The sequence below is a fragment of the Mustela nivalis genome (assembly GCF_964662115.1).
Source record: "Mustela nivalis genome assembly, chromosome: 12".
Taxonomy (NCBI): Eukaryota; Metazoa; Chordata; class Mammalia; order Carnivora; family Mustelidae; genus Mustela; species Mustela nivalis.
The window spans coordinates 87052146-87063500 of record NC_139031.1 but is presented as its reverse complement, the minus strand read 5'-3'; the positions used below and the strand labels follow the sequence as shown (position 1 = coordinate 87063500).

General features: G+C 41.0%; 1 protein-coding gene across 1 annotated transcript in view; it reads left to right on the top strand.

The window, feature by feature from the left end:
* The first annotated feature begins 4513 nt into the window (after nt 1-4513).
* Nucleotides 4514-11355, top strand: part of COG5 (component of oligomeric golgi complex 5) — a 294139-nt gene continuing 287297 nt past the window's right edge. Inside the window, exons 1-2 of the mRNA XM_082691956.1 lie at nt 4514-4985; nt 9439-9578. Of these exons, the coding sequence (XP_082548082.1) occupies nt 4892-4985; nt 9439-9578 (234 nt within the window). The 5' untranslated portion in view covers nt 4514-4891. The remainder of the gene's footprint in view (nt 4986-9438; nt 9579-11355) is intronic.

Here is an 11355-nt window from a genome sequence, read left to right as displayed (position 1 = left end):
TTAACCCACTGAGCCACCCAGGCGCCCTATGTTTATTCTTATTTGCAATTTCTATTTTTTGCATCTGAATCAGAAGGCAAACTTCTATTTAAAAAAATTTAAGTGTGGTTTCATCTAGTAAAAATTTCAATTATAATCATATAATTGCACGGTAAATCACTTTTTTAAAAAAAAAAGATTTTATTTATTTATTTGTCAGAGAGAATGAGCACAGGCAGAGTGGTGGCAGAGGCAAAGGGAGAAGCAGGCTCCCCGCCGAGCAAGGAGCCCGATGTGGGACTCGATTGCAGGACACGGGGATCACCACCCGAGCCTAAGGCAGCCACTCAACCAACTGAGCCACCCAGGCATTCCAATAAATCACTTTTATACTCAAAGAGGTACAAGTGATTAAGTTACAGTTCATAAATGTTTTTAAATTTGCTATACCTAGATTCCTGTCATTTCATAGTGTTGGTTGCTTTCCATATTCCAGTGTTTAGCTTTAGTAACTTAGTAACAGATATGGGGCAAACGTTTAGCTAATCCAGAAAGTACTATTAAAATCAAAATATAAACTAGTTAATTTCCATTTCTATAGGTATAACGTAGAGTTGAAATAAGCTAGTTTTACTGACCAATGCGGTCTTTTACCTCTTATTTATTTTTAAAGACTTTATTTATTTATTTGAGAGAGAGCGCTAGGGAACAGGGGTAGGAGCAGAGGAAGAGGGACAGGCAGACTCTGTGCTAAGCACAGAGCCTGAGGCCGGGCTCCATCTCAACCCTGAGATCATGATCTGAACTGAAATCAGGAGTTGGATGCTTAACTGACTGAGCCACCCAGGCGCCCCTTACTTCTTTTTTTAAAGTAAAAATTTATGATTAGAACAATGCAAGGCCAGGGGCGCCTGGGTGGCTCAGCAGGTTAAAGCCTCTGCCTTTGGCTCAGGTCATGATCCCAGGGTCCTGGGATCGAACCCCGCATCGGGCTCTCTGCTCAGCGGGGAGCCTGCTTCTCCTCTCTCTGCCTGCCTCTCTGCCTACTTGTGATCTGTGTCTGTCATATAAATAAAGAAAACCTTAAAAAAAAAAAAAGAACAATGTAAGGCCACATACATAGATAAAAATATGGAAGAGAAAGGCAGTTCCTTTTCATGAGTCAAGCCTGTATCTTCTCTTTCGCATTTTTGCATCCTGATTATGCCACCTCTACACACTCAAATTAGAAACCTGGGGTCTGGGGCACCTAGGTGGCTCAGTGGGTTAACCCTCTGCCTTCAGCTCGGGTCATGATCTCAGGGTCCTGGAATCGAGCCCCACATCGGGCTCTCTGCTCAGCGGGGAGCCTGCTTCCCCCTCTCTCTGCTTGCCTCTGCCTACTTATGATCTCTCTCTGTCAAATAAATAAAATTAAATTTAAAAAAAAAATAAGAAAAAAAACCTGGGGTCTGTCCTCCACTCCTCCATCCCCTCAAGTGTGTCAACCAAGTAGTACCTTTAACTAAATCTTGAGCATATCTTCATTGCCTTAGTCTGTGTACTCATTCCTCCATTCTGATGACTCTGACCTCTTCTCTGAATCCCAGATAGAGCGGATGTTACTTATCCGCTACACCCTAGGCTCTCCTGTTACCAGGTGCACTTGTAATTACTTTTATAGAGTTTAATAATAACATGTCCGTTTCTTCTTGAGTTTTTGAGGGCATGGACACGTATTTAATCAACCAACAAATATTAAGCTCTTACTACATGTTGGGAATACAGGTGGAAAAACATTTGTGTCTTTAAAAATCTATTGGTTAGACATGCACAAAATGGTAGTTCTCATGCATACACTTGTACACAATTTAAGTGTTGTGGGAATAACTGTCTAGAGAAATGAGGGAAGTCATCAATAGTGGAGGAAGGAAAGCTTGAGCTGACAGATGTGGGAGATGGGGAACTGTCCTGTTACAGGGAGCAACACATATAAAACCGGACGCTTGAAAATGTTTGATGAAATACACCTGAAGAGTGAAGCATTTGTAGTCCCGTGTTATTTGAGCAGATTAGAAGAGGTTGTGAGAAAGCCTAGATAATCATGGACCTTACATTCCATGTTGTTACTGCAGGGCCTTGGTTCTTAACCATTTTTCCGCCTTTGTAGGTGATTTTTCATGTGCACCCAACGTGTTAATATGGGCATATGACATACTTTCATGCAAAGATTTTTTAAGGGCTGTATGTCTCTCCTTATGTATTTGTAAATAACTTTAGCAGGAAGATGACATTAGATTTCTGATTTAAAGATTTCAATGAAGGGGGTAGGGCTTTTGGCAAAATATCAAAGGAGGCTATTGTAGTAAACCAATGCATAAAGTGTCTGATGTGTGGAATAAGAAAAGAGAAACACTTAGGAGCTATTTAGAAATAAACTGGTGAGATATTTAGGAAGTGGAAATTACTTCAGGACAGTGCATGTTTTACAGTATGAGAGAATTCTAGGATGGTGTATACATTTGGCTTTAGAGGCTAGGTGGGTGGCAATTCTAAGCAATGAGATAGAAAATGAGGAGCAATAGGTTTTAGTAGGGAAACATAAGTTCATATTTGGGCACACTGAATTTGAGGAGCTCATGGGATTTCCAGATGGTAATGCCTCACAACTGCTTATACAGATATGGTGCTCAGGAAAAAGCTAGATATAAAGATTAAGAATCTTTTACCTTTAGGTAATCAGTTGAAACTAATCACATGGACAAAGTACTTAAGGATAACATATTTTGCCAGAAATCTTAGGAGCACCAACATTTAAGTAAAAGACAAAAAAGAATAACACAAAGGAGACTGAGAGATGAATTCCGGAGCTGAGAAGAATAAACCTGAGGAGCGAGATTCAAAAGCTGAAAAGAGAAGCAAATAACAAGGACGGAGGGGATAAGCAACTTAAACAGCGCAAAAAAGTTAGTAAGGAAAAGACTAAAAAGCATCTAATGGTAACTAGGTCGTTAGTAACTTTAGCAGAAACAATTTCATTCTTACTCATTCCTGGTAGTTCCAGTACATGGCACAAAGGCCTCGCACAGTATGTATTTGCTTGATGAATAAATCAGTAGCTTTCAATCTTGGCTGTACATTAGAATAATCTGGGGAGCTTTCAAGAATGAGGATGCTCAAACCATATCCCAGACCAATTAAATGTGAATCTCTGGGCTTAGGATGCAGGTATTAGTGGGTTTTTAAAGCTCTCCAGGTGATTTCAATCTGTAGTTAAGCTTAATAAACAAACCCATAAACTGCAAAGCACCTGGTACAATTTGTTTACATGGGTTTCTACCTTACCTATGAGCTCCTCTGGGACAAGACAGGAATTGAGTCTCATTTGTAAACTCGTGCTGGTAGGTATGGCTGGGGCTCAAATCTCTTCATGAAATGAACAAGTATTACACAACTTTTCTAGAATCTTCTAATGTAAAAGCCAAGAAAGGAAAAGATCCCGCAATTCAAAGATGAGTTTTATCCTTTTTTTTTTTTTTCAAAGATTTTATTTATTTATTTGTAAGAGAGAGAGGAGCGAGCTGGCAGGTTATGATCCCAGCATCCCGGGATCGAGTCCCACATCGGGCTCCTTGGGCTCGGCAGGGAGCCTGCTTCTCCCTCTGCCTGCCTCTCTGTCTGCCTGTGCTCACTCTCTCGCTCCTCTCTCTCTTACAAATAAATAAATAAAATCTTTGAAAAAAAAATTCTGTGTATTATGGATAATGAAATCTAATGTGAATCTGAGCACGCTGCCCTGAACAATTCATGACTCATTCAGAAACAATTCTAGACAGACCTGATTGAGACCAAAAATACTAGGAAAAAACCCGAGACAAAGTCAAGAGAAAGCACAGGCAGTGTATCAAAAGACATGCTTACCTGAGTGATTATGAGTATTAAATGCACAAAGTACTATTACAGCATCTTGTTGAAATACTGTTACCAGAATACAGAGAACCGTGTAGCTCCGGAATCAGGAAAAACTGGTTTCTCGGTGTACAGGGGAAGTTGTATTACAGATTCTATTTAAGTAGGAACGATTAACCTTCTTGCACAAGAGTGGTTAATCTGATAAATTATTAGTGTTCATCTTGGGAGAAATCTAACTGAATTTGTATTAGCGGAGAAGACAACGGGAACTAACTTGATTTGACCGTTTCAATACTGTTAGTTGAGATATGGAAAATCCATCAGTTTGTAAGAGGAAAAAGTTTGGCATCACTCATAGCACGTGGCTGAAAAAGAGAGGAAGAGAGAGGAAAAGCTTAAGGTCGGGGGGGTGGGGGTGGGCAGAGACTGAGTCCACTTGTCTTTTCCTGGTTCAGTCTTCCTTCTTCACCAACCTTCCGCTCTCCCGAACTCTGCTTTAGTATTCATTCCCGCAACTTTCTTTCCCAAGCTTTCCCGCCAGCCTCTACCCCAAGACCATTAGCCAAGGCGTGTGACAGAAAAGGCTGGGGAGTTACTAATTCCCCCAGCTGTGTCTGTGGAGTGCAAGCGAAGCTCCCAGAAACCTCCGCTCTCCTGTCCAGCCTCCTTCGAGAGGCCCCTGTTCTCAGGTTAAATACTTGCACAGAGATCAGCGCTTCTGCCAGGTTCCCGCGCCCACCTTCTCTTCAGCGGGTGGAACGACGCCTAGCCCAGGGGCGCTACAGGACACGGCGCACGGCGCCGTGACCTCGGCTTCCCCCGCGCGTCAGGCCCTGGGCGCTCGCCAGCTCTGGGCCCCACGCTGCTCTCAGCCGGGATTCGTGCAGCTGCTGCCGCTGAGCCGATTCTCCACGCTGGCCAGGAGCCGCGGACTGGGCGGAGCCGGCGGCGCCGGCATTAAGCGTCACCACCCGGGCGGGGCGAACCGGCTGCTGACGCCATCACCCAGGTACCTGCCAACATGGAAGGTGGTGACGGCGGCGTCGCTGTGGCTGGCCAAGGGGCTCTGGGCTCTGGGGCGGTGACAGCGACAGTCCGGGAGCTTCTGCAGGACGGTAAGGAGTCTGGGTCTGGCTGGGTGGTGGGCCCGGGGACTGTCCTGTTCCGCACCTGGACCGGGGTGGTAGACTCAACCCGTCGCTTTGCAGAAAGTTTTCCGGTCTTGACGTGACCACTCCCCCCCGCCCGGCCCCCTGGCGTCTGGGTGCTGGCCTCGCCAACCTGTTTCTCCAGAGACTAACAGACCCCTTTCCTTTCGTGTGTCCAGGGGACATTTAATTTCTGGTTGTTCCTCATTTCAACTCTACCCTTCCTGCATTTGAGGTTTCTCTGAAGTCCTGGGACTGCCGCACTCCGGTGACCCAGGTTGACAGCCGCAATTGGAGAAAGCGTTGCATCCCATGAAGAGTGAAAGACCTAGAACAGATAGATGACAGCTCTTAATGTTAAAAAAAGCTTCATTTTAAAGTGGAGTTGGAAGCATCCCTCTCTTAACAAATTCCCGGGTTACACAGGTGGCCCACTCGCAGCCTAGTTTTTTACAAGGCGTTTATCCACAAGCATGCATGGGGACGAGTTCAGAACATTAGTTCAGGCAGGGATTAACCATATGTATTGAATATAGCAATTTATTGATAGTTTTGGACAGAGGAAAACTGTAGGAAATAAGTTAAACATAGGACATTTGAGAAGTACATTAAGTTGTATTAATTCAGTTAACACGCCGCGAATCTCAGTTCTTCTCATCTGTTCTTAATTTTCTTCCCTAATTGCCATCATGTTCCACCAGGTATTGAAAATAATTTGTGTGCCTGACTTTTTCTGCTATATTGTAGAACTGCATTTTTACTGCACAGTTAATAATGGTACCTTTCTTATGGTGGGTGCAGAATAAATTTTTATAATTGAACATCACAATAAGCGTATGCGCACACTTTTTAATGAACATCACAGTAAGTATATGCACACATTTGCAGATCAAAGTAGGTTATAAACGAATGAAATAACATTCTAAATTACTGTTTTCCTCTGAGTGTTGCTTATTATTGCCCTTAATTCCTTGCCTTCTGATAATGTATATACTTTTGTCAAAACTTTCTGATGAGGTGTTTTTGAACCTGATTGTGTTAGATTCTCTAGGTTAGAATCTCTGTCCAGTGCATCTCTGTATCTTGATTTAAATTCCATTTAACCAAGTTTTGAACTCCTGATATGTGTGCAATTTCCAACCTCAAGCAGCTTGCCATTTTAGTAAAGGATAATCTTGTAAGCTGTAAAGTTAAGCATTCTAATATAGTGTTGCTGGATAGCAGCGTTGTGTACAAAGTCAAACAATACAGAGGAGGATGATAATGGGGAGTGATTAGCGAACTGTCAAGAAAGGCTTTCTAGACGGAATCTCTGCTTCTAAGGATGGTCTTCCTCCTGTGTTCGGAGTCTTTTTTTTTTTTTTTTCCTGTCTCCTCAAGGACCCAGTCACCTTCATTCTATGCCATTGAAATCTCTTTGCCAAGGTCTCTAATGACCTCTTTGTGATTAAATCAAATGGATACTTTTTGATTCATACGTTACTTGAACTTGTAAAAGGGGTTTGACTCTTCTTGAAATATTTTTCATGTGACTTGTGAGTTGTGTGCTTAAAAAAAAAAATTCCTAATTCTCTAAGTGCTCTTTTCCAAGTTTCTTTGATTGCTAGTCATCTTCAGTTTGCCCCTAATTCAGTGGCTCACTTCACCCATTCTCTGCAACATTCCTAAAATATTAAACATTTCTGTCCGTAATAGCGATTCAGTATGTACAGGATCTGCCACTGGTAGAGGATAGGATTGATAGGGTTGGTGAGCAGATGCATAGTTGGAATAATTTGTGGGCTGTTTCTGATACAGTTCTGAGACAACTGTAAAATAGAAGCATTATATGACTTTTCTTCTGATGGACAATCACTCCTCAAATGCCAAGTCCAATGGCCTGTATTCAGCCTTCACTGTTTGATCTTTGTAAGATCTTTGATGCCACTTACCACTTACTTTCTCTAAACCGTCCCTTGCCATTCTTTCTTGTTTTTCTTTCTCTCTGAACGTTCCTTCGTCTCCTTGATTGCTTTCATTTTCCCCATCTACTTCCAGATTTTTGGTGTTTGTCTGGCTTCTGAACTCAGTCTTCTCCATTTCCCTTTTTGTGCATTCTAAAATTCATTCCTAAATCATTTTTTTCAAGGTTTCAAAATTAATATAGTTGTATACAAATACACACATACATGGTCCTTACCTCTCTTCTAAACTATACGATTACTGTCTACTGGACATTTCTATCTTGATAGTGAACAGGCACGATTAGTTTTACTTACCAAAAGTTACATATGAACAAATAGTTCAGGTGCTACATGTGAAAAGGTGGGATTACTTCACTTTTTTTTTTTTTACCCTTTTCCTCTAACCTTCTCTGTTACCATCGATTGTATGTGGTTAGTTAAATATGTGCTTTTTTCCCCATGTAGATGATGAGTTCCTTGGAGGCAGCAATATGATCAATTTTATCTTTATGCAAAGATGCCTAGTGGTCGAACTTAATGCAAAGCTGAATTCCTTGTGTCAGTTACTCAGTCAAGAATCTTGGGAATCATCCCTATACTTCTTGCTCTACCTAATCACCCATTTTCAGCTTGTCTCTAAGTCCTACACATTATAGTGTCCGAATATTTGTCAACTTAGTCATTTTCTTTTTTTTTAGGATTACTGTCTTAGGCCTTCATCATGTCTCTTGGGCTGTTAACAGAGCACCCTACTGCTGGCTTCGGCAGCTCTATTACATGAGTGTGCTGGTAAACCACCTTTCTGATACAATAGGAAAAGCCCTGATTTTGTAGCGTATGCCAGTTTCCATGGTATAAATACTTTCAACCTGGTCATTTTTTAGATGCCTACATGTGATGTCCCCTAGCTCACACAGTTCCTGAGAATTGAACTGTAGGCTCTCAGGAGCCAATATGAGGCAGCTCCAGCACATCACTGGGTGACTAATCCCTTTTCAGTCATCCTCTGCTCTGCTGCCAGAAACTAAAACACAAAGCTGACAGTGCTCTTTCTCATCTTTAACCTTAATGAGATATAGTCTGAACATTTTAGAAGTCTTACCAGTCTCTTTTTAAACTGCCCTTAGCCTTCCTTTGGAACCTCAACTCCTATTATTCTTTCCCCTTCTGCCCAGCAGTGTGATCTAGACACACTGACGTCAGTGTTGCCCTTCTTTCTCAAAATACGCTCTGGCATTTGCTGCCTCTACACCTTCCTTCTTCTTGGAGTAGCCTTCTCCACTTGGCTGCCTTGCAGGATCTTTAATCCTGAAAACTCCTTGGCAAACTGGAAGGACATGGGACTCCCAGAATTAAGGCCAAAGTAGTAGTTTTTCTTTCACTTTGAGATTCATCAAGAATGAATCTTTGTTCTTTGCAGAATGCTACTTCCAGGTCATATATAGATGAATTTATTCATTCAACTGGTCCAGAACACCTGCCATGTGTCAGGCATTGCTCAGGCTCTAGGGATGTGGGAGTAAACAAAACAAAGTCCTTGCCCTTATGGAGCATGCATTATATGGATAGAGACAATAGAAGTTGTCTGATAAGGACTCCATTTTGCCGGTTAGTTTTACAATCTCTGTCAGGGTAGTTTTACCTGTATCTCCCACATGGGTGGAAGGTAGTGGTTTTCTACTTACCCTGAGCTCACTTCTACATAATGATTTTTAACTCTTAATTCTCTCCATTTGACTTTCACCCACAGATCTTTGGGTTTCTGTACTGGAAGATAGCTTAACATCTAGCATCATTACTTTTTTTGTGTTTAGTAAGGGTCTTTTTTGAACATAGGCTGTCTTTCCATTTACTTATTTCAACCATAAATCCTTAGTTTCAGTAACACCTGAAAGTTATGTTTGCCTATTTCTATAAAAATTCCAGATTCACTTTATTATGACAGCATTTGTGCATTGATTTAGAGATATTTGAGACCATAAATGTCAAATATAGTCAATTTGCCTGTTGCCATTGTCAGTGACCTTGTATTCTTGCATTAAAGGCTATGGTTAGTAGTTAATTTTTAGTCTTCTACTCTTATATGTTCCTTTCGACTCTCTGGTAAAAGTTAACTTTCAGCAGTGTAATATAGGGGTTCAGACTGTGGGCTCTGCAACCTGCATTTGTATCTCAGACAGGTTGGGCAAGTTGCGTGTCCTGTCTTTTCCTGTCTCTTCATCTGTGAAATGGGGGAAATGATAGTTCCAGCAGGGTTGTGTGAGGTTGAAAGTGCTAATATGTTTAAAGTGTATGGGTCAGTGCCTGGCCTACAGTAAGCTCTCAGTGAATGTTACCACTCTCTTCCCATTTACAGCAGTTCTTAGTGTATAAAAAAGGTCAAAGTATGTTATCTATATTGGTTTTGTTGTCTGTTATCTGTGGTTTAGTGCAGTGCAATTAATAATGAAAGACTTTTCCTTATTTTTTCCCCCTAGAGTGTTACAGGGATTTTTTAAATGAAGACTTTGATGTAAAGACTTATACTTCCCAGTCTATTCATCAAGCCGTAATTGCTGAACAACTAGCAAAACTTGCCCAAGGAATCAGTCAGTTGGATAAAGAACTACACCTACAGGTATTGCCAATCTTCTGGATCATCTGGATTCTTCAACCTAAAGATAAAATAATTTATCACTTGTAATACTTTTACTATTTAATCTAAATGCATATTTAAATGAGCAAATGTGTAACTTACCAGTGTGGCTTATTTTTCAAAGTATGTTTTTGAAAAGTTTTCTATAAACTACTTTTCGTTAGATGAAAAACTAACGTACCCATCTCTCCAAAAGCTGTTGTTCATACTTTGCTTTCATCTCCTTAACAGATGTGCAGTGAATATAAGTAGGTGAAAAATGGAAGCCTTTGATAAAAGTAATAGAAAATGGACTTTTGGAAGTAGAACAGTGTGAATAGGAAAAATTGGTGTGTTCCCATTGGCACTTCCCACTTTATGGAACAGTGTAATATTTGCTGAAATTCTAGAAAGTTGACAAGTTTGTGGTAGAAAGAACACAAGATGGGGAATTAGGAGATGGGTCCCAATCTTAACTGTGCTGGTACCTTAATGTCTCTGAGTTTTGCTTTTAAAAAAGGAAATCTATTAAATGGGTTGGAGTGAATAAGGAGGAAGAGATTATAGTGGAAGATCTTAAAGGTTCCTTCCTTTTCTATAATTCTGTAATTTTTTTTTAAAGATTATTTATTTATTTATTTGACAGAGAAAAATCACAAGTAGATGGAGAGGCAGGCAGAGAGAGAGAGAGGGAAGCGGACTCCCTGCTGAGCAGAGAGCCCAATGCAGGACTCCATCCCAGGACCCTGAGATCATGACCCGAGCCGAAGGCAGCAGCTTAACCCACTGACCCACCCAGGCGCCCTAATTCTGTAATTTTATAGGGAGTTTTATAGTATACTTCCTATTTTGGCTTTTGTAGAATAGGCACTTAATAAATATTTAAATGAATGAACAAATGCATAAGTATATGGACTGTTTACCAGGAAACTTAGATCTGTTATAACATGATATGTATTCATTTAAATTTTTTATATTGTACTTTATCAGTTGAAAGAGTAGCTTAGGACTGGGATGACTTCTAAGGTCACTTTAACTGTGATTATATATTATGCATTTTAATTACACATTTAGTTGTATATTTTAATTGTCAGGATTCACATTAGGCTGTGGGGATAGAAAAATGAACATATTTCCCAGCTCTCCAAGGACTCAAAGACCAGTGGCAGATACAGAGAGAAATAATGACAGGGAAGTGATGCCTGTTTTATTTAGAATAGTAGGAAGCATTCATAAAAGCAGGAGAGAATGCACTTAACTCTGCCTAGGGTTCTCAGGGGTGGCTTTTTATAATAGCCACCTGAAATTCCTTTTTTTTGTTGTTGTTTTTTTATGGTTATTATTTTATTTTTCTCCCCCAAGGTTTTATTTAAATTCCAGTTAACATATGATGTAATATTAGTCTTAGCTATATAGAATTTAGTGATTTGTCACTCATACTCCCCACCCAGTGCTCATCATAAGTCCCCTCCTTAATCTCTGTCATCCATCTAGCCCTCCCCCTGCCCACCTCTCCTCCAGCAACCCTCAATTTGTTCTCTGTAGTTAAGAGTCTTTTTCCTGGTTTGCCTCTCTTTCTCCCCCTGCCATGTTCATCTGTTTGCTTTTTAAATTCTGTATATGGGGACGCCCGGGTGGCTCAGTTGGTTGAGCAGCTGCCTTCAGCTCAGGTCATGATCCCAGCATCCTGGGATCAAGTCCCACATCAGGCTCCTTGCTCGGTGGGGAGCCTGCTTCTCCCTCTGCCTCCATCTGCCAGTGCTCGCGCTCGCTCTCTCTC